Source organism: Oryctolagus cuniculus, chromosome 5 (genome assembly GCF_051225735.1).
Source record: "Oryctolagus cuniculus isolate XC-2025 breed Fujian yellow rabbit chromosome 5, ASM5122573v1, whole genome shotgun sequence".
Taxonomy (NCBI): Eukaryota; Metazoa; Chordata; class Mammalia; order Lagomorpha; family Leporidae; genus Oryctolagus; species Oryctolagus cuniculus.
In genome coordinates this window covers 65,719,117-65,746,649 of record NC_142871.1, presented here as the reverse complement: position 1 = coordinate 65,746,649, position 27,533 = coordinate 65,719,117, and the positions used below count along the sequence as shown (strand labels likewise).

General features: G+C 44.6%; 1 protein-coding gene across 4 annotated transcripts in view; it reads right to left on the bottom strand.

Annotated features, from left to right (window-relative positions):
* Positions 1 to 27,533, bottom strand: part of PREP (prolyl endopeptidase) — a 127,993-nt gene that overhangs the window by 80,365 nt on the left and 20,095 nt on the right. For all 4 annotated transcript variants that reach the window (XM_089332808.1, XM_017345303.4, XM_089332810.1 and 1 more), the window contains exons 3-6: positions 13,888 to 14,021; positions 12,328 to 12,458; positions 9,533 to 9,742; positions 5,216 to 5,337 (exon numbers count right to left, since the gene is read on the bottom strand). In XM_089332808.1, coding sequence (XP_089188934.1) covers positions 5,216 to 5,337; positions 9,533 to 9,742; positions 12,328 to 12,458; positions 13,888 to 14,021 — 597 coding nt within the window. The remainder of the gene's footprint in view (positions 1 to 5,215; positions 5,338 to 9,532; positions 9,743 to 12,327; positions 12,459 to 13,887; positions 14,022 to 27,533) is intronic.

The following is a 27,533-nucleotide window of genomic DNA, read 5'->3' as shown; positions in this document are numbered from 1 at the left end:
TGGACACGGTTATAAAGAGGACTGCATGGGGCCAGTGCTGTGATGTAGCAGGTAAAGCCGCTGCCTGCAGTGCAAGCATCCCATATGGATGCTGGTTCGAGTCCCAGCTGCTCCACTTCCGATCCAGCTCTCTGCTATGGCCTGGGAAAGCACTAGGTGATGGCCCAGGTCTTGGGCCCCTGCACCAGAGTGGGAGACCTGGAAGAATCTCCTGGCTCCTGGCTTCGGATTGGCCCAGCTCTGGCTGCTGCAGTCATCTGGGGAGTGAACCAGTGGATAGAAGACCCCCCCCCCCCTCTCTGTGCCTCTGCCTCTGCCTCTCTGTAACTCTGCCTTTCAAATAAATAAATAAATATTTTAAAAATAAAAATAAAGAGGACTGCTGCTTTTCTCTAAGATGTAGGTCTCTAAACTGTTAGGAACCTGTTTGCTTCATTCCCTGTGAAGGTCCTGGGATGCCCATTTACACACCACACAGGGGTGCTCCCAGCCCAGCCAGGCCTGCAGTGCACCAGCTCTGTAGACTCCTGGGTTTACCCTGCTTCTCTGAAGAGCACAAGAACCTCCTGCTTTAAGGGTTTTCTTCATGATCGAGATTTTTCTGCATAGATGACTTGTAACAGAACCATCAAGTTCATATCTGCAGTAGTACAGAACCTATGCTTAAGTGACAAACAACACTCCCACAGGAGCAAGACTGAACCTCTTTGCTCAGAAAGATCACAAAGAGAGGGGTAAGGAAGGAAGGGAAATTCATCCAGCAAGCCAGGCCTGCCCATCCACCCTGCAATCAGTAGGGTGACAGAGGTATAACAGGACCTCCCAGGCAGCTGGAATGCAGCTTAGGGGAAGTCTACACAGTCTGTGTTTAGTGAGGCCACTAGTTTGTAGGAATTCCTACAGACTTCCTCCACATCATTCACTAATGAGGGCCCTGATGCTACACCAACTTCCTTAGGACTCACTTTATATTTTATGTGTTCCTTTAGTTTTTTCTTCTCATAAAAAAAAGATTTGATATGTCACTTTGTGTAATATAGATGCATCCCTTCAATTACTACCATGCTTTTCTTTAAAAACATTTTAAAACATATTCATTTTTAAAATGTATTTGAAACGCAGAGTGAGAGAGACAGAGAAATGGGGAGGGGGGAGATAGAGAGAGAGATATCAATCTTCAAAATAGCCAAAATGGCCAAATCTAAGCTAAGCCAAAGCCAGGTACCAAGAACGCCATCTGGGTTTTCTACATGAGTGGCAGGAACGCAAATACTTGGGTCATCTTCTGCTGCCTCCCCAGGCACATTAGCAGGGACCCGGAGAGGAAGCAAAGCAGCCAGGACTCGAACAGGTACTATAATATGTGAGGCCACTGCAAGTGGTGGCTTAATTCACCGTGCCACATTGGCAGCCCCTAAACCTTTTTTATATTTTTCTATTTTTAAAAAATATGTATTTTATTAATTTGAGAGACAAAGAGATGCAGAGAGGGCTCCCATCAGCTCATTTCCTCCCCCAGATGTTCACACTGGCCAGGGCTGGACCAGGCTGAACCCAACCCAGATCTCCCATGTGGGTGGCAGGACCCCAGTTACTTGGTCCCAACCACCTGCTGCCTCCCAGGATGGACGTTAGCAGGAAGCTGAAAATGGAAGCTAAGCTAGACTTCAACCCAGGCACTCCAATAAGGGATGCAGGTATCCCAACCACAGTCTTAATAGTGAGGCCACACCCTCACCCCTGCAATCTTTTAAAGAGTTGTTACACTCTGGCCTCAGAATCAGCCTTTAAGGCATTCAGATGTGGCTGAAAAGCTCATGAGAGCATTTCAGGCATGGAAAGCCAGACACTGTGGCAAAAAATATCCTACATGAGGGATTTTTTGAGTGAGACCCCAGTGGAAAGAAGGGGCTACCAAAGAAAGATGTACTTTTCTCTGTAGGAGGAGAGAACTTCTACTTTGCTTATGGCCTTGTCCAAATACTGATGGAGTTTATGGTCACAAAAGGCTTCCATAGCCTTGGCAGCTCATGGCAAGAACCTCAGATGATCACTGACATTATAAATAAGAGTGTTAATTGTTAAATTAACAACAGAAGTCACTGTGCACCTACTCCCCATGTAGGACCTTAATGAGTTGTACTATGAGATTTAACTGCAGAACTTGTTCTCAAACAGTACTTTATATGTTGTGTGTATGTGTGTGTGGGGGGGGTACAAACTGTTGAAATCTTTACTTAATATAGAGTAGGTCTTCTGTATATAAAGTTAAATTAAAAATGAATCATAATGAAGAATGGGATGGGAGAGGGAGTAGGAGGTAGGATGGGAAGAGGGGTGGAAGGCTGGGAAAAACCACTGTATTTCTAACGATGTACCTATAAAATTTGCATTCATTAAATAAAAGCTTTTAAAAAAATAAAGAGTAGTTGCTAATGTGTGTATGTGACCACTATCATTTTTTTTTATTTTTTGCCAGGCAGAGTTACAGTGAGAGAGAGAGAGTTATATAGACAGTGAGAGACAGAGAAAGGTCTTCCTTTGCCGTTGGTTCACTCCCCTAATGGCCGCCACAGCCGGCATGCTGCACCAATCCGAAGCCAGGACCTGGGTACTTCCTCCGGGTCTCCCATGCGGGTGCAGGGACCCAAGCACTTGGGCCATCCTCTGCTGCCCTCCCGGGCCACAGCAGAGAGCTGGACTGGAAGAGGAGCAACCGGGACTAGTAGTACCCAGAGTCCCAACTGGGACTAGAACACGGGGTGCCGGTGCCACAGGCAGAGGATCAGCCAGTTGAGCCACAGCACCGGTGACCACTATCATTTTGACCAAGGAAGCAGAGCAAACAGCGGCTAAGGTGAGACAGGCTGTGGGGCATAAGGCACCTGGCAGGTGGTTCTAACCACAGACTTGAAAGTTTATTCATCCTAGCAAGTATTTTATTGTGTTTATGCATTCAAAGATCATCTTCTTCTCAAAGTGTGGTAAACATGATATTAGACAAGTTACATAGAGCACGCATCTACTGAGGAAATGATGTAAGAATCACTTGAATCATGTAAATCTGCTTTTCTTTTTATCTGGCTAGTAAAAGTAATTATATAAATGATAAACAAATACACATGTCGGTGTTCTATCTGCAAACCTGATCTGTGTATAGCAGCATTACTCAACTCATGCCATGGAAGGCAACCCAGTGTCCATGGACAAAAGGATAAGTGAAAGGCAGCATCTATGCACATGGGATAGCATTCCACTTAAAGATGAAGGAAGTTCTACCATATGTGCCTATGCGGGTAAAACCCCGAGGGCCTTAAGTGGCTTAAGCCAGTCACAAAAGACAAACACTGAATGACGACATGATTACGTGAGCTACTCAGCGTAGCCAAACACAGACAGAGAAGACGCTGCTCGCCAGGGTTTGGGGGTTGGGGTAGAAGGGGAAATGGGGATTGAGTTTTCGCTGGGTACAGAATTTCAGTTTTGCAAGCTGTAAAGAGTTCTGGAGACAGAAGGTGGTGGTGGCCACAAGACACAGTGGTGTACTTAATGCCACTGAATTGTTCACCTAAAAACGTTAAAATCATCGGCTTTATAACGTACATGTTTTACAATTTAAAGAAAAGTAACAAACAGAATGAAAAAGCTAGATGTCTTCCCAAACACTAACCACGATCTGAGAAACTAAAGTGACATGTGTTAAGCTGTCATTGTTGTACTTTACACCTATACGCCAAAATATATCGAATTTCTGGCAATTCTTTTCTATTTATTTATTTGAGAGGCAGAAAGGGAGAGAGACAAAGGGTAGGGCGGTGGCGGAAAGTCAGTTCCTATCTGCTTGTTCATTCCCCAAATGCCCACAATGGCTCTGGGCCAGGAGCTGAAGCTGGAAACCAGAGACTTGATCCAGATCATCCAAGAAACCATTAAAAATAAATCTGTCAAAAAATGACAATAACAACTATGCACAAAAAGCTGGCAGGGTAGGGAGTTAGATGAGAAAAAAAAAAAACACTAAAAGGGGGTACATTTTAAGGCAATAAAATAAAAGTGCTAGTAATTAACTTTCAACACATTCCATGAAGATCTGGTAAACTTTTTCGGTAAAGGTCCAGATGCTAAGTGTTTTCAGCTTTCCATGGCAACCCCTTACCCCTGCTGCTAGAGCTTGCAAGCAATCACAGGAAAACTGGGTGTGGCTGTCTTTCAATAAAACTTTATTTACAAAAACGGAGACTGGCATTGTGGCATAGGGAGCTAAGCTGCTGCCCGAGATGCCAGCATCCCCTATCAGAGTGCAGATTTGAGTCCTGGCTGCACGGCTTCTATGTGCCTGTGAAAGCAGCAGATGATGGTGGTGCAAATACATGGGCCCCCATCACCTCCATGGGTGGAGTTCACCCGCCTTTGGCCTGGACCAGCTCCAGTCATGGTGGTCATTTGGAGAGTGAACCAGTGGATAGAAGATCTCTCTCTCTCTCTCTCTCTGTCTCTCCTTCTCTGTTACTCTGCCTTTCAAGTATATAAATAAATAAATAAATAAATAAATAAATGTTTAAAAAAATAGGCAGCAGGTCACAGTAGGTTGACAGGCAATAGTTCATGGATTCCTAATTTAGGAAAACAAAATAAAAATACAAAAAGACAATTTGGAATACAGTATATCAATGTGTACAGATAAAATACCATCATTCCTATTGTGTTCCTCAATGAAACCGACCCTGAGCAGAAGTTAAAAGTCAAAATACCTTTCTTACCAAAGTTTGAATTGTGTTTCAGAGAAGAGGTGAGGTAATGAGCTAAAAAGTTTGCAGCTGATTTCTTATCTGCACTAAAAATGAGGTAATATCCAGCCCATGTTAAAACAGTCAGGACAGTTCTCTTTAACAAAAAATACTCCTCAGTACACAGGAATGAACTAGCACAGCGCATTCTTACTCTACACACCTCTAAGTTTCATCACAGATCTCAAGAAACAGAACAAAACCTGAGCTAGTAACTTCAAAGACACATTGTTTCAACAGAGGTGGTTCCAGTCAGGACCCCTGAAGCAATGTCTAAATATTTATAAGAAGGAAAACTACCTAAATACCAGTAATTTTAACAAAAGAACATTCACTTACAGGGCTTCCACCATCTACAAAATCCTCAAGGATAAGACTATTCATACGAGATAGGTCTTTGAGGGTAAGATTTCACAGTTGTACGGTACCTCAGCGCCACCCATCCATTTAGGCTCATCAGGAAACTCAGCACACAAAATATCTTCTGACTGATCGGTCCCCAAGACATGGTAGTAGAGCTTTTGGTGGAGATTGGTGGATGTCTCTGTGCCTGAAGGAGTTAAAAATGTATCCTGAAATGCGGTTGGCAATTTTAAGAAAATCTATTCCACTCAAATTGTACAACGCTAGGAACATTTTCAAAATACAGTATCTGGTGGCAGGATACAAGATTAATATACAGAAGTCAACTGCTTTGTTACAGACCAGCAATGAACAAGTAGAATTTGAAATTAAAAACACAATACATTAGCATTCAGGTATAAATCTAACAAAACACTTACATGATCTTTATGAGCAAAACTACAAAATTCTGATGAAATAAAAAAACCATGAAATAGATGGAGAAAGTCCATGTTTGTGGATAGGAAGACTTATTATCGTCAGTTCTTCCCAACTTGATCTATAGATCCAGTACAGTCCCAGTCGAAATCCCTACAAGTTATCTTGTGTATATCAATAAACTGTTTCTAAGGTGCATATGGAGAGGCAAAAATACCCACAACAACCTGCACAATACTGAAGGAGGAGAACAAAGTCAGAGGACTGACACTACCTGACGCTGTTACTATGGGGCTACATATCCAAGACAGTGTGGTACTGTCAAAAGAATACAGGAACAGATCAATGCAACAGAAAACAGAGCCCAGAGCAGATCCACAAGGATACGGTCACCAAGGCAATGCAATGATGGAAAGACAGTCTTTTCAACAAATGGTGCTAAGCTGGACATCCCAATGTAAAAAAGACCTTACACCCTTCTCAAAAGCTACTCAAATGGATCACAGACTCATAAAATGTAAAACATTTATTGTAAAACTCCTAGACGATAACCTAAGAAAATCTAGATGATCTCAGGTACAGTGATGAGTTTTTAGATATAACAAAAGAAATAATGGATAAGCGAGGCCAGACTTTTAAACTCCTGCACAAAAAAATGACATTATCAGAAGCACATAAGACAAGCCAGACTGGGAGAAGATATCTGCAGAGATGTATCTGATGGAGGACTGCCACCAAAAACAGACAAAGAACTCTTAAAAAAAAAAAAAAAAGACTGATTTAGTTGAAAGGCAGAGTGACAGAGAGGAAAGATGGAGAGAGCATCTCCCATTTCCCAAATGGCCTTAACAACTAGGGCTGGTCCAGGGAGAAGCCAGCAGCCAGGACCTCCATCCTGGTCTACAACACGGGTGGCAAGTGGGTTATCATCCAACGCCTTCCCAGGTAGCTAGCAGGGACTGCACCAGAAGTGGAGCAGCTAGGACTGAACAGGCACTAACCAGGGATGCGGGCATCACTGGTGGCAGCTTAAGCAGCTACTCCATAATGTCAGCCTCACAATGAACTCTTAAAGTTCAACTGCATAATTCCAAACCAGGCAGGACATTCTAGAAAAGGCAAAATGATGGAGACAGGAAAAAATGACCAGTGGTTGTCAGGAGCAGGAGGGATGAATGGATGGAGCACAGGGCATTTTTAGGGCACTGAGGCTACTCTGTAAGATACTACAGTGCTAGATGCATGTCCCAGTCCACTGAATGTGCAACAGGAAGAACAAACCCCTAGTGGAAACTATGGACGTCGGGTGATAGTGATGTGTCCATGTGGACTCCTTAATTATAACAAAGTGCGGTTCTGGTGCTGGAGTTGACAATGGCAGGGGCTATGCATGTACAGGGGCAGGGATTATGGAAACCTCTAGATCTTCCTCTCAGTTGTGCTGTAAACACAACACTGCTCTAAAATATAAAGTTTACTTTTTAATCAAAAGTGAAGTACCCAGTTGGATATGATCCTGCAAGTAATTCATACGTACTCACTGGTTTTGGAGACTAGAATGAAACTGCATTTTTATTTCTTTATGGAGATGGACCAAGGTGTCAGGGCAAGGAAGGAAAAACACAGTAAGATAGTGGCATAACGGAAAAAAAAAAAAAAAAAGCTTGCTGGTACTTAAATGATTTTCATGGAGTTTTCTAAGAACACTAGTCTATGCTATGAATAGTTCAGCTTCATTTGGAAGGACCCCGTCTCCCCACAGCCTCTCACCCGGCAAAACTGCAGCTGGGAGAAGACGCTGGCTTTCTTAAATTAATCACAACCATTAATGACTATGTTTGTCACTAAAAGATGAAAGTAAGTAACAACTCTTGCTTTTCACAAGGTAACATAATAACACTGCTCTTTCACAAGCAGTGCCCAGTTACACTTCACTTGACCTCCCAGGAACTTCAAAACAACCCACATTTTCAAACTCTGGGACACTCCTAGCACAGCTAACTCAATGTGCACAGCACAGACATCGTCTCTTCTTTATTTTTTTTTTAAACTGTATTTATTTATTTGAAAGGCACAGTCACAGAGAAAAGGAGACACGGAGAGACAGATTTCCCATTCACTGGTTCACTCCCTAAATGGCCACAGTGGTCAGGGCTTGGCCAGGCCAAAGCCAGGACCCAGGGGTCCAAACACATGGGCCATCTTCTGCTGCTTTCCCAGATACATTAATAGGGAACTGGATCAGACATGGGGCAGCTGAGACCCAAACTGGTGCCCAAATGGGATGCCAGCACTGCAAGGAACGGCCTAACCTGCTGCAGCGCTGGCGCCCCCTGCTGTTACCACCTCTTGTAGTCCTGTGCTGAATTAAGAAAAAGGTCTAGTTGCAGTCTAAGCAAAAGACAGCAAAAGCTAAACACAGCCAAAGAAAGGAGAAGCATGGCAGCTTTATTCCCAATTCCATTGGTAGGGGAGGAGTGGAACACAAAAGAAAGCAAGTATAGCTACAGATAACACAGAGCAGGTCTCAGGGCAGCATGAACAGTAGCCATGCTTCTTATCAGGCCCAAGGCCCAGAGTCACGGAGCCTCTGCACTCAAGCACAGGGACTCTACCACAGGGACTGTAAAACCCACCTGCGAGACCATCCAAGGTAACAAGAAGCTGTCACCCATGCACATGGGGTAGCACAGGCAAGACAAGGTCGACAGCTTATCCCAGCAAGATACAAGGTACATGGCCCTTCCTGTTTGGAAACGTTAGGAGGGAATGCAGAAAGAAAGGAGGGAGGGACCATTTGACTACAACAGAATCTTTGTGCAAATGAGGAGAACAAAAAAGGTATGTCCAGAAAGTAAGAAGGAGAACAGAGTCGAGATAAATGCAACCAACAGGTAACCCTGCTAATTTTGATCAGAGGAAGAGATGCGATTACTGTAGTAGGAAAATTTTATAATTACTCAATAGGTTTTTTATAATTACATCAAATAGGTTGCAGATTTGTTTAAAAAAAAGAAAAAGTCCATCTTCTCCATGATCCCTCCTGGGAGATCCAACACGTCTGTTAAGGACTGATTGTGCTATGGCCCCAACTTTTTTATGGGGCTGGCACTGTGGCGCTGCAGGTTAAGCCACTGCTTGCGAGGCTGGCATCCCATTTTGGAGCTCTGGTTTGAGTTTGGACTGCTCCACTTCTGGTCCATCTTCCCACTAATAGGTCTGGGAAGGTAGTGGAAGATGATCCAAGTACTTGGGCCCCTGCAACCCCTTCTAGACAGCAGGAGAGAGTTCCTGGCCCCTGGCTTTGGCCTGGTCCAGACCTGGCTGTTGCAGTCATTTGGGGAGCAAACCAGCAGATGAAAGATGGCTCTGTCTCTCTCAGTCTCTTCCCCGCTCTGTGGCTCTGCCTTTCAAACAAATAAATCAGCCTTCAAAAAAAAATAATGGCCCCAGTTTTTCACAGTTCCCTGAATCTATTCCCCTACCTGCTGGAAAGAGACTGGCCCTGTGACTTGCTTTGGCCAACAGACTGCGGCCAAGGTGATGTCAAGGGCAAGTTTAGCATCAAAAAGGCTTGCTTCAGGCTCACCCTCCTGGAATCCTTGTCCACATGGAGTTGCCATGGGAACAAGCCCAGGCCAGCTCCCGGAGGACCAGAGACCACAGACATCAGTGTGGTTGTCCCAGCTAAGACCCCAGACAGGTGAAGGAGCCAAGCCAACATCAACCAACCAGCCTGCAGCTGACCCCATGTTAGCATTCACCCAAGCCCAGAGCTTCCTAGCCATCCCACAGGCTCATAATGGTTGTTATTCTAAGTCACTAAGTTTTGGTACGGTCTGTTACACAGCAAAGCTAACTGGTACGCGCCCTTTGAAAGGCCTGGTTCTAGAACAAACCACCTGTGTAGCTTTTAGCTACCTCACTGTGTGGACAAAAGTGCTTCCCCTGAAGTCTTCACTTACCATCACTTTTTCCATCCTGCTGGGGGTAAGAATTGTAGAACATTCCCTTCCCATCGTGGGTCCAGGCCATACAGCTGAACTTAACTCTTTCAAGCACATCTGGAAGTTCTTTGGCACCGTCAACTTTCATGAACTTGATTGTCACCCAGTCTGAGCCACTGGCACTCAGACCATAGGCAAAATATTCACCATCTTCACTGAATGCATAACCTAAGAGACACAGGAGAAAAACTGTCTATTGAGAACACAGAGACACAACTCCTGCCTTGCCTGCTGTGCACTACACTAGCTGCCAAAGCCCTCTGCGATAACCCAGAGGCAGAAAGGGACAACAGAGGGAGCAGGCACCTGGGAGTGAGGGATCTCGGGGGCCCGGCCCATGTCTTATAGGAATTACCCTGCTAACCTGGGACAAGGTTCCTAAGCTCTCTAGTTCTAGTTTCTTCTGTGAGATGAAGTACTGGATTCCATGCCCACTCAGATGCTTCCATGTTTGAATTTTTGTAGCTCAACAGGCACAGCTCAGCTAAAAGCAGAGCTCATCTGGGACTTCTGGCATATTTTATTTAGACTATAAAGGGAATAAGGGGAGAGAGGAAACTGCTTTTAGGGTAATGACTAAATTATGACACATACCATATAATAGAATTAAATTGTAGCCGTTAGGTCATTTGGGGGATGGAATCCAAACTACTTGGAATCACTCTTTACAATCTCATATGCAGAGTGTTACCGGCACTCACAATTGCTGTGCACAGGGTCTGGCCCTCAGAGACCCAGGTAAATAAAGACTGGGAGTTTGCAATGAAGGTTCATAGTGTGCACATCTCAGAAATGACTGAGAACAAGGAAAGCAACATGCTGAGATGGGTGTGCCACGTCCAGCTCTTTAGGGCCCCGACAGAACGTTCTCATCACTATGGAATGCTTCTTCACAGATATTTGCATGGTCTGTATCAGCTTCTACGATTACAAAGTATGTATAGCATCTCGTGCCACACCTCCTGGTAGAGACGCTGATGCCAGATTTCTCTGTAAATGTTTGCTAAACTTCATGGGGATTGATAGTTCAGTTATTATCAAGTTCTTACTATTTTACATGGAATTCCAATTCATAGGAAATTAATTCAGAATCTCACAAACGTACTTACTAATCACTTCTAACTGTTATGAAATATCTAGGTTCATATGTATACAAATGCAGAAAGGAGTCTGAAAGGTGAAGGGGAAAAGAAAGATACACTCCTTTTATTCTATACAGCACCACAGTGCAGATTATTTATAATTAGGAAGTTTTAAGAAATAATTTAAATAAAACATATTGGTTTGAAATAGGTGTAGGGGTGGGCATTTGGTGTAGTGGTTAGCTCACTCTCTCTTTAAAATACATTTTAAAAACCAAAGAAATATGTTTTAAAAAAACACACACTCTCCAAAGAATTAGAAAGGGTACTCCTCCATATTGTAATTCTCTACAATACCATTCTCAGAAAACTCCGTGACTATTTACAGCCAGGTTCCGTGCCCAATTTACCTCCTCATCCTTCAGGACCTCGTACACAGAAAACATTTCATTAAAAGTCACTGGAATGCCCCATCAGGGCCAGAGGCCGTACCCTGCTTTCATAAAGTCCTTCAGGGTGGGCTGCAAGGTAGATTTGTAGGGAAACCAAAAGAATTCCTGTGCAGGCTATATTCCTGCCACACACCCATGTATTAAATTCATTTAAAGCTACAGGCTCAGGTTCACGGAAGAGCACTCTTATCAAGCTGGCTGGCATCTTCCAACTGATGTGATTAAAGATCATCATTCACATACACAGCCTATTCAGGGAGGGGGCAAGGGACCACCAAGGGACTGACTCATGTCTGGAAATGCCTGCAAAAGAGGGTCTTTGTATCAGTGTGATGCCAGAGGGCCCTGTTGCTCCCATCTGATTGATTACAGAGGACTTCAGTGTCTCAATTTCTCAATTCTGGAGGGTCAAACTCACACTTGTGTTTGTGTACACAACAGAAAATACTACAGGGGAACAACTGTACCAGCTTCACTAAGATCACCTAGGATAGTACCAAGAGATAATTTTTAGAATGCGCAGTCATTAAACAGAACTGAAGAATAACCTACTTCTTGCCCTAGAACTTGGCTTACAGTACAAAGCCAGGGTCATCTTCCCTGTGGCCTGTGGAGGAGGTTATCTTGGGGGCAGAGTTATATAGGGCACACATAGCCACTGCGGGCAAGACACATTTATTTAACTTTTAAATCTACATCAGGGCACAGGGTACCGAGCTGTCCAATTTTTATAAGACAGCATTTTATTTTACTTTCAATTCCAACATACTGACAATTAGCTAGATTTTAAAACTCTGAAATGCTTTCCTGTTTTATATTTATAGCTGGGCCCTTACTCACATGGCTTCATTTTCTTACAGGAAAGGACCTTTTTTTTTTTTTTTTTTTTTTTTTGACTCACAGATAGGTCGTGGGGATGTTATAGGAAATGACAGTAGTCAAGATTCCAGCAGCTCCCAGAAGTCTTTGAAGCTAATTTGGGTCCAGCAGGAATTATTCTCCAAGGCTGCTGTGTGCCATGAGAGGGAAAGGAGGAATGTGACTGTGCACGTGTTCTAAATATATTGTGCAAAAATTAGCTCTCCTAACACTGCGTGTGCATCTGTTCGACAGTGTGGCCCACACCCTGCCTGGTATTTCAGAGGTGAGGCAATGCATTCCCTTCAGAGCTGCAAGAGAGGGCATTGGGCCTCCCGGGGCCTGGCTGTGCAGCACTCACCTCGCAGAGCCACTGTGCCATCATCCGACAGGAGGTTGGGGTCGAGGAACACTCTGGCCTCACTCTCTAAGGAATCCTGCACGTATAATACTCGCTGGTTCTGCAAACCTGTATTGTAAAAATAAAAATACCTGGGAGACAGAAATGGTCTTAATTTAGCCAAGGAGTTTTCTATTTGTAGAGCAAAATCAAACACATAAAAGTAAAAACCAAAATAAATAAAACCCGAATCAAATCCAAAACCAAACACATACAAAAATACCACTAAAACCAGGTCTTAACAAGGGCAGGCATAGGAACTAGGTGAAAGGTCCCACCATCTCCTTGTACCAGAGTCCAGGACCAGAATCATTCTGTTAGGCATTTACTGTAATTTACATGGCCTGATTTGCTAAAATTAACACCGAGATTCAAATAAAGCAGTAAGTTTTTCTTCTACATGAAGAAGAAAGTTGATTTCCCATAATGAAAACCTGGTTCACTTCCCAAGCCAGGATGCCAGGGTAGCAGACTGCAAGACTGCAAATATTCCAGGCTTGGGGGTCCTACAGTCAGTCACTTACCTCGTAGCCACAGCACGATGGCAGCCATGCACAACACACAGACAGATGGGCATGGCCGTGCTCCAACTGACTGTATTTCTAAAAACAGGTGGCAGGCAGGGTTTGACACCCAGACTACTGATCTGTGTATCGGAGCGGGAGGGCCTCGGGCATTTTAAAGCCAACCTGTGATGGTGGCTCCAAGGAGATTGAACATGAGAGAATACGTTTAAGTGGGTATTCAAATGAGAGGAGCAAGGCGGGTGAATTCACACATGCCACCTCCTGGCCCAGTCCATCTTAGGTGGAAGAAAAGAAATGCATTTAATGAAATGTTTTCAAGTAGTATAAGCCAAAGATAATTTGTAGTAGAGGCAAACAAATCACTGTTGCCATAAATCATCCAGTCTCAACAATGACTAGTCATACAACAACAAAGATTTCCTATCAACTAGATTTCTTTATACAATGTATCTGTACTGACGTCCTTAATCATTATTTTAACAATCTGGATAATAGTTAGTAGACCAATACACGTTATTTTCATATCCAACTACAGAAAATTAACTTTTTTAAAATAATGAATTAATTCTGTAAACTGAGAAGTTATTTATATTTTATCATCTCCAAAAGCATCCTACTTGAGGGGCTAGCATTGTGGCATAGCCAGTAAAGCCACTGCCTATGAAGCTGGCATCCCGTATGGGTGCCAGTTCATGTCCCAGCTGCTCCACTTCTGGTCCAGCACCCTGTTAACGGCCTGGGAAAAGCAATGGAAGATGGCCCAAGTACTTGGGACCCTGCCACCACATGGAAGACCCAGATGAAGCCCTGGCCATTGCAGACATCTGGGAAGTGAACCAGTGGGTAGAAAATCTCTCTCTTCCTCTCTCTCTGTAACTCTTTAAAAATAAATAGATCTTTAAATAATAATAATAATAATAATAATAATAAAAGAAGAATAAAAGTATCCTACTTGAAAGTAAAAAGAAAATTAAGTGACAGCAAGCTCACATACCGTTTTCCTTTCTTGAAGTGGCAGCTGTACTTGGGATAGTCATAGAGTTCCGTCATCCTCTCTCTGTACAACCCTCGGACTGGGCATTGCTCGAGAAAAGGCACAGTAATCTTGTTCTGGGCCTCCACAAAAGCCTGCAGAGAAAATTAAAGCAGACAGAACAAGTCAAACACAAAATTTTCCAGGCAGAATATTAGCCATTAATACAGATCAGTAGAGGCGCAAATTTTCCCACCATAAACAATAATGAATGATGCTTAGGTAGCCAGGATGAATTAATCTGAAACCAAATTCCGATAGAGGAGGTGCTTTTAAGAGGCCAACTTTACAGATGGAGCAAGGGGGGGCTCTGCATGACCAAAAAGTTGCCCAGTTAGGGAGTTAATGTTATAGCATAGCGGGTTAAGCTGCTACCTGCAACACTGACACCTCCTATAGGGGCCAATTTTTTTTTTTTTTTAAGATTTTATTTATTTTATTTGAGAGGCAGAGTTACAGACAGTGAGAGGGAGAGACAGAGAGAAAGGTCTTCCTTCTGTTGGTTCACTCCCCAAATGGCCACAACAGCCGGAGCTGCGCCAATCTGAAGCCAGGAGCTGAGTGCTTTTTCCCGGTCTCCCACATGGGTGCAGGGGCCCCATCACCTGGGCCATCTTCCACTGCTTTCCCAGGCCACAGCAGAGAGCCGGATTGGAAGTTGAGCAGCTGGGACTTGAATCGGCACCCATATGGGATGCCTGCACCACAGGTGGAGGATTAACCTACTGTGCCACTGCACCGGCCCCAGGAGCCAATTTTTAGTCCTGGCTGCTCCACTTCTGATCCACCTTTCATCTTCTACTGCTTTCCCAGGTGCATTAGCAGGGAGCTGGATTAGAAGTGGAGCAGCCAGGACTTGAACTGGTGCCTATATGGGATGAGGGCACTACAGGCCAGGGCTTTATCCCACTGCACCACAGTGCGGGCCCAAGATTTTTTTTTTTTTTTAAACTGGAAAGGAACGGAACCAAACAAGATCAACAGTGGTTTCCAAGAAGGGCAAGATAAATCACCTGCAGGAAGTCAGGAGACCCTGGCAACAAAAGTGGAAAGAAGGACTCTGTTTACAAAACATCAAATGCACCCAGGCACACCCTGTTTATAATCAAATGTTAGAAGTTTCTAATACCACAAAAACTTGGCCTCCTGAAACATCACATCTGGTTATCAAAAAGCAAAACAAGTGGGACTGGTGCTGTGGTATAAAAGGTTAAGCCTCCACCTGCAGCACTGGCATCCCCTATGGGCACAGGTTCAAGTCTCGACTGCTCTACTTCCTATGCAACTCCCTGCTAATGCGCCTGGGAAACCAGTGGGAGATGGCCCAAGTCATTGGACTCCTGCATCCACATGGAAGACCTGGAAGAAGCTTCTGGCACCTGGTTTGGCCTGACCCAATCCCGGCCTTTGCAGCCATTTGGGGATTGAAACAGTGGATGGAAGCTCTCTCTTTTCTTTCTCTCCCCTTCATTTTCTCCCTTCCTATCTTTGCCTTTCAAATAAATAAATAAATCTTAAAAAAAAAAAAAAGTAAAACAAGATTAACTGTATTAGTTTTAAATCCAATAGAAAGTTCCATCATGTCTATAAATAGCTCATCAGGAGAAAATGTCAGGAAATTAAGAAGGTAATATCTTTTGAATAGCGAACAGAATGCTTTATTATCAGGTCCACCTGTGGATGCTTCCCCAAGCGCTAAGGGCCCATCCAGGCCAAAACAATCTGAAAGTGGACAAACATGCAGGGGTGTCCTCCATAAACCACCAGCCCTGCTCTGCAAAGCCTTGATTTGGTGCTGAAAGAAGCTGTTCCAAACTCCATTAATGTTTATAACACCCTGGAAAACAAGAGAGAGTGTGAAGTCTGAATCCAGGCCTTGGCAGCATGTTGAGAGGACTAACTAAAGGAAAATAAACTGTTATGAGTCATACTTCTTAGTTCATTCAAACAGAACGTAAAATTTATTGAGTCCCACAGAAAGACAATTCCAGCGATAGCCAGGAATCTGCAAACTTCACCCTAGCTTGTCTTCTTAAGGCCCTTGAACAAAGAACATTTTTTTTTTTAACAATGGAGAAGGGAGGAAGCTAACCTAGACCTATGGGGATTATAACACAGAAAATATTTACAGTGCAGCCCTTGGCCCAAAGAGTGTGCCAATTCTATTCTACCTCATTAAGAGGAGCATGGAGGAAGAAATTGGCTTTTGTTTTCAGTTACAAAAATCAATGCATATGAGAGAAAACACCCAGGGTCAGCATTTGTGAGATCACTAAGTGCATCTAAGAGTATGATCTCATTTTATGGTGGAAGGAAATACCACACCTACTTCACAGCTACGGGGACAGCAGTGTGTGCTATGAAAGTCATCCAATCAAGGTCACACAGTTAGTGTGCTAATAATACTACTGAGGGGCTGGCGCCATGGTGCAGTAGGTTAATCCTCCACCTACAGTACTGCCTTCCCATATGAATGCCGGTTCTAGTCCCGACTGCTCCACTTCCAATCCAGCTCTCTGCTATGGCCTGCGAAAGTCTTAGAAGATGGCCCAACTCCTTGGCCCCTGCACCTACGTGGGAGACTGGGAAGAAGCTCCTGGCTCCTGGTTCAATTGGCGCAGCTTCAGCCCTTGCAGCCACTTGGGGAGTGAACCAACAAGAGGAAGACCTTTCTCTCTGTCTCTCCCTCTCACTATCTGTAACTCTACCTCCAAGTAAAATAAATAAAATATTTTTTAAAAAAGAGAGGAATATACAAATATTAATAAAAAATAAAAATAATATTATTGACACTGGAATTATCTTACTCCAGCCACTCTAACAGTGGCCGACTCCCAGCCAGGAGAGAAAGGAGCAGTGGCCTGAGCCTCCTATGATCTTCTCCTGCTTGGGCTGGGCTAGATTGGATGGGATGGGATGGGCATAGGAGGGGCTGGGGCATGCACAAGGATTAATAAGAGCCCAGTGTGTGTTAGCAGTGATCCTGGCATTGTGGTGGCATGAGGAGGAGTCCAGAGCAAAGTCCCTGCCATCAGGGAGCTCCCAGCTGGATTACAGAGGGCGGCTGGCAGTGGGGACACACAGAGAGCAATTAGTGGAGCAAAGCTGCTGCTCGAAGGGTCATTTCCACGCCTGAATTGTTTGTTACGTGCCCATGATGAGAAAGTGCCGAAACTCAAAGCAACTGCTGGACACCTTTACAGCAACTGGATACGGCAGTGGCATCTTTGTTATATGAGGAACCTTTTAAAAGTTCATGGAAAATGTGTTTTATATGAAAAAAATGCATATGTCTCAATCTTTTTGCACCAAAGTAAGAATCTTTCAATTCTATTTTTACATGAATTTCACAAAACATCTCATATTTTACAAAATGTCAATCCAGATGGTTTGGAACTTTATAAAATAGTCTTTTTTTAACTTTTATTTAATAAATATAAATTTCCAGAGTACAGCTTATGGATTACAATGGCTTCCCCCCCCCATAACTTCCCTCCCACCCGCAACCCTCCCCTCTCCCGCTCCCTCCCCAACTTCCATTCACATCAAGATTCATTTTCAATTCTCTTTATATACAGAAGATCAATTTAACATATATTAAGTAAAGATTTCAACAGTTTGCACCCACACAGAAACACAAAGTGTAAAATACTGTTTGAGTACTAGTTATAGCATTAATTCACAATGTACAACGCATTAAGGACAGAGCTCCTACATGAGGAGTAAGTGCACAGTGACTCCTGTTGTTGACTTAACCAATTGACACTCTTGTTTATGGCGTCAGTAATCACCCTAGGCTCTTGTCATGAGTTGCCAAGGCTATGGAAGCATTCTGAGTTTGCCAACTTCAATCTTATTTAGACAAGGTCATAGTCAAAGTGGAAGTTCTCTCCTCCTTTCAGAGAAAGGTACCTCCTTCTTTGATGACCCATTCTTTCCACTGGGATCTCACTCACAGAGATATTTCATTTAGTGGTTTGGTTTTTTTTTTTTTTTTTTTTTTGCCAGAGTGTCTTGGCTTTCCATGCCTAAAATACTCTCATGGGCTCTTCAGCCAGATCCAACTGCCTTAAGGGCTGATTCTGAGGCCAGAGTGCTGTTTAAGACATCTGCCATTCTACGAGTCTGCTGTGTATCCTGCTTCCCATGTTGGATTGTTCTCTCCCTTTTTTATTCTATCAGTTAGTATTTGCAGACACTAGTCTTGTTTATGTGATCCCTTTGACTCTTCGTCCTATCATTATGATCAATTGTGAACAGAAATTGATCACTTGGGTGATAGGTCAGGTAATTGAGTCCTTGCAACCCACATGGGAAACCTGCATTGAGTTCCCAGACCTCAACTTCAATCGTTGGGTCAGTCCTAACTCTTGCTGACATTTGGAGAGTGAACTAGCAAATGAAAGTTCTGCTTCCCTGCTTCTCAAATAAATAAACAAAATTTAAAATTTGACATGCCACGAGAGCATTTCAGGCATGGAAAGCCAAGACACTGTGGCAAAAAATGACCTAAATGAAATATCTCTGTGAGATCCCTGTGGAAAGAAGGGGCCATCAAAGAAGGAGATCTTTTCTCTGAAAGGAGGAGAGAACTTCCACTTTGATTATGGCCTTGTCTAAATAATGTTGGAGTTTGTGAACTCAAGAGGCTTCCATAGCCTTGGCAGCTCATGACAAGAGCCTGAGATGATCACTGACATCATAAATAAGAGTATCAATTGTTAAATCAACAACAGGAGTCACTGTGCACTTGCTCTCTACATAGGATCTCTGACCTTAATGTGTTGTACTATGAGAATTTACAGTAAAACTGATCTTCAAACAGTACTTTATGCTTTGTGTATTTGTGTGGATAAAAACTGTTGAAATCTTTACTAAGTTTAGAGTTGATCTTCTGTATATAAAGATAATTAAAAATGAATCTTAATGAAGAATGGAATGGAAGAGGGAGTAGGAGGTAGGATGGTTTGTGGGTGGGAGGGCAGGTATGGGAGGAAGAACCCCAATAATCCAAAAGTTGTACTTATGAAATTTATATTTATTAAATAAAAGCTTTCTATTAAAAAAAAGAAATTGATCACTTGGACTAGTGAGATGGCATTGGTACATGCCACCTTGATGGGATTGAATTGGAATCCCCTGGTATGTTTCTTTTTTTTTTTTTTTTTTTTTTTTTTGACAGGCAGAGTGGACAGTGAGAGAGAGAGACAGAGAGAAAGGTCTTCCTTTGCCGTTGGTTCACCCTCCAATGGCCGCCGCGGCCGGCGCGCTGCGGCCGGCACACCGCGCTGATCCGATGGCAGGAGCCAGGAGCCAGGTGCTTTTCCTGGTCTCCCATGGGGTGCAGGGCCCAAGCACCTGGGCCATCCTCCACTGCACTCCCTGGCCACAGCAGAGGGCTGGCCTGGAAGAGGGGCAACCGGGACAGAATCCGGTGCCCCAGCCAGGACTAGAACCCGGTGTGCCGGCGCCGCAAGGCGGAGGATTAGCCTAGTGAGCCGCGGCGCCGGCCCTCCCCTGGTATGTTTCTAACTCTACCATTTGGGGCAAGTCCGATTGAGTATGTCACAAATTGTACATCTCCTCCCTTTCTTATTCCCACTCTTATATTTAACAGGGATCACTTTTCAGTTAAATTTCAACACCTAAATATAATTGTGTGTTAATTACAGAGTTCAATCAATAGTATTTATTTTATTAGAATAAAAAAAAATACTAAAAGGGATAAAGTATTAAGTTGTTCATCAACAGGACAAGGGCTGATCAAGTCACTGTTTCTCACAGCAAAATAGGCTTTTACTGTGCATCTTGGAGGCAGTTGAGGGAGAGGCCACTTAACAGGGCAGGCAGTTGGTGAAACTCTCCTGAGGTTTTGAACTGGGGTCTGAGAGGCGTGAGCAAGCAGCCACGCAAGGTGTGACAGAGCTCCAGGCAGGGCTGACAGCAGGTGGGAGAACCCTGGCAGGAATGAAAAGCAAGGAGGTCAGTGAGGCTGGGAGTGGGCACCAGAGGCACGGCTGAGGTGTGGGACCAGCCAGGAGCTCAATCACATGGCACCTGGTGGGCAGACAGGAAGCGGCACTCTTTCATCTCAGAGCAAAGACACCACGGTTGAGTAAAGACACGGATGATCTGGCTTGCCTTTTCAAAAGCACAGTCCTACTTTGGATCGCAAGTAGACTACAGGGGAGCAAAAATAGCAATGGGGTAACCTGTGAGGAGCCTGGCACAGGTGGTCTTGGAGAAAGGCAAGGCTGGGTGCAACGGTTGGTCCCTGAATGGAGTGGGAAATCCCAGTTTTGACAGCTGTCTCCTGGAAGGGACTTACCAGAATGCTCTGTGTAGTCAGACTCCTAAGCAGGGTTCCTCCCCTGAGCCCCCTGCGCGCTGAGGGTCCCAGCTAGTCCCTGCCTCTCCTCTGGGGGATCCCCTGGGAAGGGAATCCTGAATCCAGTGTTTCCCTAACTCTTCTGATTGGATTTGCAGAAGGTTCTACTCAAGCCCACCATGGGTCCGGGGGCCACAGGGTGCTCACCAGACTGCTCAGTGCACAGTCTTTTTTTTTTTTTTTTTTTGACAGGCAGAGTGGACAGTGAGAGAGAGAAAGAGAAAGGTCTTCCTTTGCCATTGGTTCACCCTCCAATGGCAGCTGTGGCTGGCGCACTGCGCCGATCCGAAGGCAGGAGCCAGGTACTTATCCTAGTCTCCCATGGGGTGCAGGGCCCAAGCACTTGGGCCATCCTCCACTGCACTCCCTGGCCACAGCAGAGAGCTGGCCTGGAAGAGGGGCAACTGGGACAGAATCCAGCGCCCCGACCGGGACTAGAACCCGGTGTGCTGGCGCCGCAGGCAGAGGATTAGCCTAGTGAGCTGCGGCGCCAGCCAGTGCACAGTCTTTGGACAGGCAGAATTGTGGTCTACCGTTGTTCCTCGATTCTGCTTTGCTTAATTTTACATGTCTAACAGTACAATCACACCCTCTACAAAAGAATCCACTTCATCTGAAAGCAGACACAGTGACTTTTCTCATGTAGAATTTTGTAATGCTACTAAATAATTCTAGGATTAGCACATCCAAAATCACCTCCTACCCACCCATGTGAGTCAAGGACTCTCAACAGAGCAACACTTAAAGACGGCACCCTTCCAAGCCAAATATCCTGATGCAAAGGCAAACAACGTCCAAATTCCTCAAAGTCTCAAGTTCTTTCTGAACACTCATTTCCGCAAAGGTAGCACAGCAAATTTTCTGTAAAGACACTCTGTTACATTTAAAGTTCCACAGAATGCCAATAATATTTCTGATACTGACCAGGAAAACCACCTTCTTGGTCATTTATGTATTAAAACAGTTCTGGCTTCTTGATCTAAAATTTGGAACGAGTTTAGAGGAGAAAGAGCAAGACTAAAAACAAAAATGGGAAGACCGAATGATAAGGACACAGAGTGAGAACTCCAATTCTCTGTTCCTCAAGGAGTTTCAGCACCCACAGCCCTACTCCAGGGTTTATGCGAATGACGGAAACATAAAAGGCCAGGAATGACACTGTCAGCTGAGCTTCTAAAGAGCACAGGTTCCATACCCACAGCTGAATCTGAACACACCTGCCTGGCAAAGACTGTAACTGCTCAAAACTAAGAAATGCCACTCACACCTCATCTGGCAGGGAGTTTCAAAGCAAAGTTTCAGTTAAGTTGCTGATTAAGTTCTAGAGAGCTGCTGTATCACATTGTGTCTGCTGTTAGCAATACTGTATCAGTGCACACAAAATTTATTACAAATGTAGATCTCCCCTTAAATGCTCTTGCTACAATGCAAAACAAAATAGCTAAACCACCTGGCCAAGGCAGCTCACTCTCCCAGCTGCAGAGGCCTTTACTCTTACTGTTTTCTGAAAGAACGCTTTCAAGTTGCCCTGTATTTTCATATACAAAATCCTTAAGTCCTATGAAACCAATCAGGCACAGAAAGACAAGCACCTCATGATTTGGTTTACATGGGACATCTAAGAGTCAAATGGTGTCATGGGGGTGAAGTGGAGGGTCCTGGGGAAGATATTGTCAAAGGACACAGTGTTTCAGTTAGAGAGGAGTAAGTTCAGGAGTTCTAATGTACATCATGGTGACTATAGTCAATAATAATACACTGCATACTTTAAAACTACCCAGTACTTTCATTCTCATTGCAAGAAAAGCACAGAGAATCTATATTAAACAGCTTGATTTAACCATTCCACAATGGATTCACAGATTAAAACATCATGTTGCACACCACAAACAGATACAATTTCTACTTGCCAATTTAAAAAAAAATATGTATTTTGGAATGCAGATGTAGGCTCATTTCTCTATGTTCTAATTCTTGCCTTTCTAGATGAATTGTTAATAAAAAATACCGTTCACTAAAACTCAAGTCCTTGTATGAAGACAATTGTTACATAAATAATCAGGATGCCTACAGCTACTCATCACACAAGCAGTTATAGAAAACACCAGGAAGAGCAACATGTAGATGAACAAGATGAGCTTGGGCCAAAGAGAAGTGTTACAGGAAGACAAATGAAGGGGACTCTCCTACCATGGCAGAGCAGGTGGCTAGAGCAGGTGGCTAGGGCAGTCATGGTCTGCAGACAGTCAAGATGACCAGGAGGGACTTCCAGGCAGGAGATGGCCTGGGGCATGAGTATCAACATCCCCTCTTCAGAAAAACCCTCTATGGTGCTGTCTATGTCCCACAGATTTCCAGGAATTTCTATTACAAATAAGATCTGTCCTCCACACTCACTCGTTCTGCATCATCAGTTTCAGTCAACTGCAATCAAAGATATTGGGGGTGCCATGCTGTAGTGGGTAAAAGCTGCCACTTGTGGTGCTGGCATCCCATATGGGCACCAGTTCAAGTCCCAGCTGCTCTACTTCCCATCCAGCTGCTTGCTAATGGCCTGGAAAAACAGCAAAGGATGGCCCAAGCGCTTAGGCCCCTTCTACCCACATGGGAGACCCAGAAAAAGCTCCTGACTCCTGCTTTTGATCTGGCCCAACCCTGGTCATTGTGGCCATTTGGGGAGTGAACGAGTAGATGGAAGATCTCGCTAACTTTACCCTTCCAATAAATTAATAAATCTTTAAAAAAAATATTTGGAAATAAAAATACATCTGTGTTGAAGATATGCAGACCTTTTCTTGTCAATATTCTCTAAACAATACAGTCTAACAACTATTTACACAGTGTCTACACTGTATTAGGTATTATCAGTAACCTAGAAATGATTTAAAGAATAGGGAGGATATGCATAGGCTACACACAAATCCTATGGCACTGTTATGGTTTGAACAATAATTTGCATGTCCCTCAAAGGCCCACATATTGGGGCCTCTGTCCCAAAGTCTTACGTTAATGGTTGGTGGATTAAGGGTGGAAGCTTGATCCAGTTATGGTGTCTGAAGGTGGAGCCGCTAGGGGGGAGCTCCAGGATCATAAACAGAAATATGTGGACGTGACGGATGAGCGTGTCCCCTGATATATGCTTCCTGGCTTCTGCCATAGGTTCTGCACTCTGTACACTTTCCCCACCCACATCAGATGCCAGACTAACAGGGTCACTCGATCTTACACTGTGAACCCCAATAAATGTCCTTCCTGAGCAACGCCTTTCAGGTATTTGTAACACAGTTATCAAACGGCGACTAGCACAGGACCTGAGCGGACTTTGGTGGTGGTAATGAGACTCCTGGAACCAATCCCCACCCCCAGATTTACTAAGGGATCACTGTGACATATACAGGATCTGGTTAAAGCCTCCATTAGGGGCTTCTGGAGACAGTAGTGGGTACCCTACAAGGCCTGGCAGAATCCCCAATTGCAGCCCGAGTGAAGGGCTGACAGCACCCTGAAGGCCAATGGAGAGGCATATTTGGATCTGCTGTTAAGTTAGCTAAACTTGACAATGACTCTCCGAGTGTGCAGGGAGACCCTCAAGGAACAGAAGCCAAGGGGCAGCAGTATTCATCCCAGAGGCTGTGGGATTTGGAGCTAGGACAGCAGGACGGGCAGAGAAAACTGGAGGCAGGTCAGGCCAAAGGGAGAATTAGATGCAGCCACTTTTCAGGAAACACATTTAGAAACTGAATCTAAAAGACTGGAAGAATGAACCTTCCAAGCTTATATTAGGATTCTATTTTTTTTTTTTAATTCTTTTTAAAGGTTTAGGATTTATTTAGTGAGAAGAATGCATAGGGACATGAGGGCTTTATTAAGGGAGAGCAGGCCAAGAAGGGTAAATGGGGAGTTCCATTCCAAGACTGCCTTTTTTTTTTTTTTTTTTTTTTTTGACAGGCAGAGTGGACAGTGAGAGAGAGAGAGAGAGAGAAATGTCTTCCTTTGCCGTTGGTTCACCCTCCAATGGCCGCTGTGGCCGGCGCACTGCGTTGATCCAATGGCAGGAGCCAGGTGCTTCTCCTGGTCTCCCATGGGGTGCAGGGCCCAAGCACTTGGGCCATCCTCCACTGCACTCCCGGGCCACAGCAAAGAGCTGGCCTGGAAGAGGGGCAACCGAGACAGAATCCGGCGCCCCGACCGGGACTAGAACCCGGTGTGCCGGCGCCGCAAGGCGGAGGATCAGCCTAGTGAGCCGCGGCACTGGCCAAGACTGCCTCTTAATTCCCAGGATGTACGAAGATGAACAGAAGTTAGCAATACATCAGACAACTGAGGAAACTTAAACTCCAAGAAGAAAAGCTTCTCAGATCACAGACTGCAACTGAATGAAGCACCTTCACCTTCCTGGCCCTGGAAACCCACTACTCAGTCCTGAGGCAGAGAAATAACTAACAGGATCGGGGAGGGCCCCAGACGCCGTGACGGGGGGCTCACAGCAAGCTTCTGGGAGCATGTGGTCATCGGAAGGAAGCCAGGTCTCTTTCTCCCTTCCTGGTCTGTTCCTGTATGGGAAGATCAACTTGCCCCCTCACTAGGACAAGTGGGGGAAGGAACAGAAATCTTCGCTTTGACCCTAGACAAAAGCCGTGTTCTCAAGAGGAGGAGCCTATTGACAGCTGGAATTTTAACCTCTTTTGGCTCACCTCTTTTGTGTATACTCTACTAACCAGACACCTGGCAAGAGGAGAGGTGATCTGCATACCTCAAACCCAAACCTAACTCTATATTCAATCACAAAGAAATTAAACACACACACACACCCTCCTTGGAATAATTCTTGTCAACAAGGAAATCCAGATCATAAGCGTATTTAGAAAATTTTAAAAAAGATTATTATTCGTTAAAATTCAAGGGATATGGCAAAAAAGGAAGGAAGGAAGGAAGGAAGGAAGGAAGGAAGGAAGGAAGGAAGGAAGGAAGGAAGGAAGGAAGGAATCTGTGCATCATACCACTGGAAGAGCCCACAGATAGAGCTGGGGAGGGGTGTGACTCCCATTGGCCAATCAGTGCACCCTTCTCTCAGATCCAGCGCTGGGCAGGACATCCAAGCAGGATGAGGCTGCAGCTGATGGGGTCACACACATACACTAGGGGAGCCAGCCTGTTTACTCCTGGCCCAGGGGCCGTGCTCTGCGTTCACATATAAAGGCTGGGTCTGGAAAAAGGCAGTTCCGCCCTCAGGGAGTCTGAGGTTTATCCTCTGTCTCCACCAGGTCTTATCACCTATGACTGTGTATTCTCAGCAGGGAACCCAGCCCAGCAGCCAGTCTATCTCAGATGTTACAGATATGCTGTCTGTACTGTAACCATACTAACTCCCTCCTAATTCCTTCACAGAAGTAAAGCCTGCTGGCTTTCATAAGCAGAGCTGTTCTACCAGTTCTTATCTACATAAAGCAGTAATGAACTCAGGCAAAGCGGTAGGCAAAGCGGTCAGAATCCTTCTTCTGGGACAGAGACGAACACTGGAAGGTATCTTATCTCAGTTTGGGGCTGACATAATGCTGTGGTGCCGCAGGTTAAGCCGGCGCATGCAACACAGGCATCCCATATGATTGCTGGTTTGAGTCCCAGCTGCTCCACTTTTGATCCGGCTCCCTGCTAATTCACCTGGGAAAGCAGCAGCAAATGGTGCAAGTACTTGGACCCCTGCACCTACATGGGAGACCCAGATGAGGCTCCCAGCTCCTGGCTTCAGCCTGGCCCAGCTTTGGCCGTGGAGGCCATCTGGGGAGTGAACCAGGGGACGGAAGATCTCTCCTTGTCTCTCTGTAACTCTTTCAAATAAACAAATAAATCTTTACCCAAAAAAGTTATCTCAGTTTATGAGATTTGGAGCTGTAAAGATAATGTGAAACCTGAGGAGCAAGACTCATCCTTCTCCATGACACAGGAGAAGCTCCTGGAAAGTAAAATGAACAGAGCAAAGCTGGTTACCTCAGACACAGTGAGAGACAGGCTCCCAACAACACCTGGCATCACACTGTGCCTAAAACCGCACGCACCATGGATTCCCATGGATTCCAGCATATGAGCCATGAAGGCCCTCTTCACAGGAGTGCAGATCAGAGGCCCCAACACAGCTCTTAGCTCTTCTGGGGGGCCTTTTTTTTTTTTTTCTTGACAGGCAGAGTGGACAGTGAGAGAGAGAGAGAGAGACAGAGAGAAAGGTCTTCCTTTACTGTTGGTTCACCCCCCAATGGCCGCTGTGGTCGATGCACTGCGCTGATCCAAAGCCAAGAGCCAGGTGCTTCTCCTGGTCTCCCATGCAAGTGCAGGACCCAAGGACTTGGGCCATCCTCCACTGTACTCCTGGGCCACAGCAGAGAGCTAGATGGGAAGAGGGGCAACCGGGACAGAATCTGGCACCCCGACCGGGACTAGAACCCGGTGTGCTGGTGCCCCAGGCAGAGGATTAGCCTAGTGAGCCGCAGCGCTGGCCTGGGCCTTTGGTTTCTGAGTAAGGTGAGGCTGGTGGACCAGGAACAGGTGGATAAGGTGGAGCTGCCCAAAAGGCAGCCCCAGGATGGTGCAAAGCTGGTAAAAGGTGTCTATACTACAAGCGCTTCTTCATAAAATCCAAAAGTGAAATTAAACTAGGCATGTAAATTACCAAGTTTTAAACTAATCAAACAAGACTAATGACCTAGATAATTAGTCTTAGCTTAGAAGACACAGAAACCATAGCTCTGGCTAAACTAATCAAGCTGAAGGCAGAGAAGTTACACATACTCAAAATTTAAAATTGTAAAAAAACATAACTACAGACAAGGAGAGAAAAGTCATTATAAGGGAATATTATACATAACACCATGCTAGTAAATTTTAACATTACAAAAAATTTACTAACAATTATACTTATTTATGAGGTACACTGTGACATTTCAACTTTGTATACAATGTGTACTGATAGGATTTGTTTCAATTTCATATTAACAATAATTGTACATATTTGCAGGCTACTGTGTGACATTTCAATCCATGTTTCAATGTGTACTGAACAAATCCAGGTAATCAACCTGCCATTATTTCACGACATTATTTCATGCCTTCTTCTCTTTGCTCGTAAAAACGAACACTAAGTTATTGTGAAATATAGTCACCCCATTATGCTGTGTAACACTGGGAACTTAACTCCTTTGACCTAACTCTGATTCAGAACCCATTA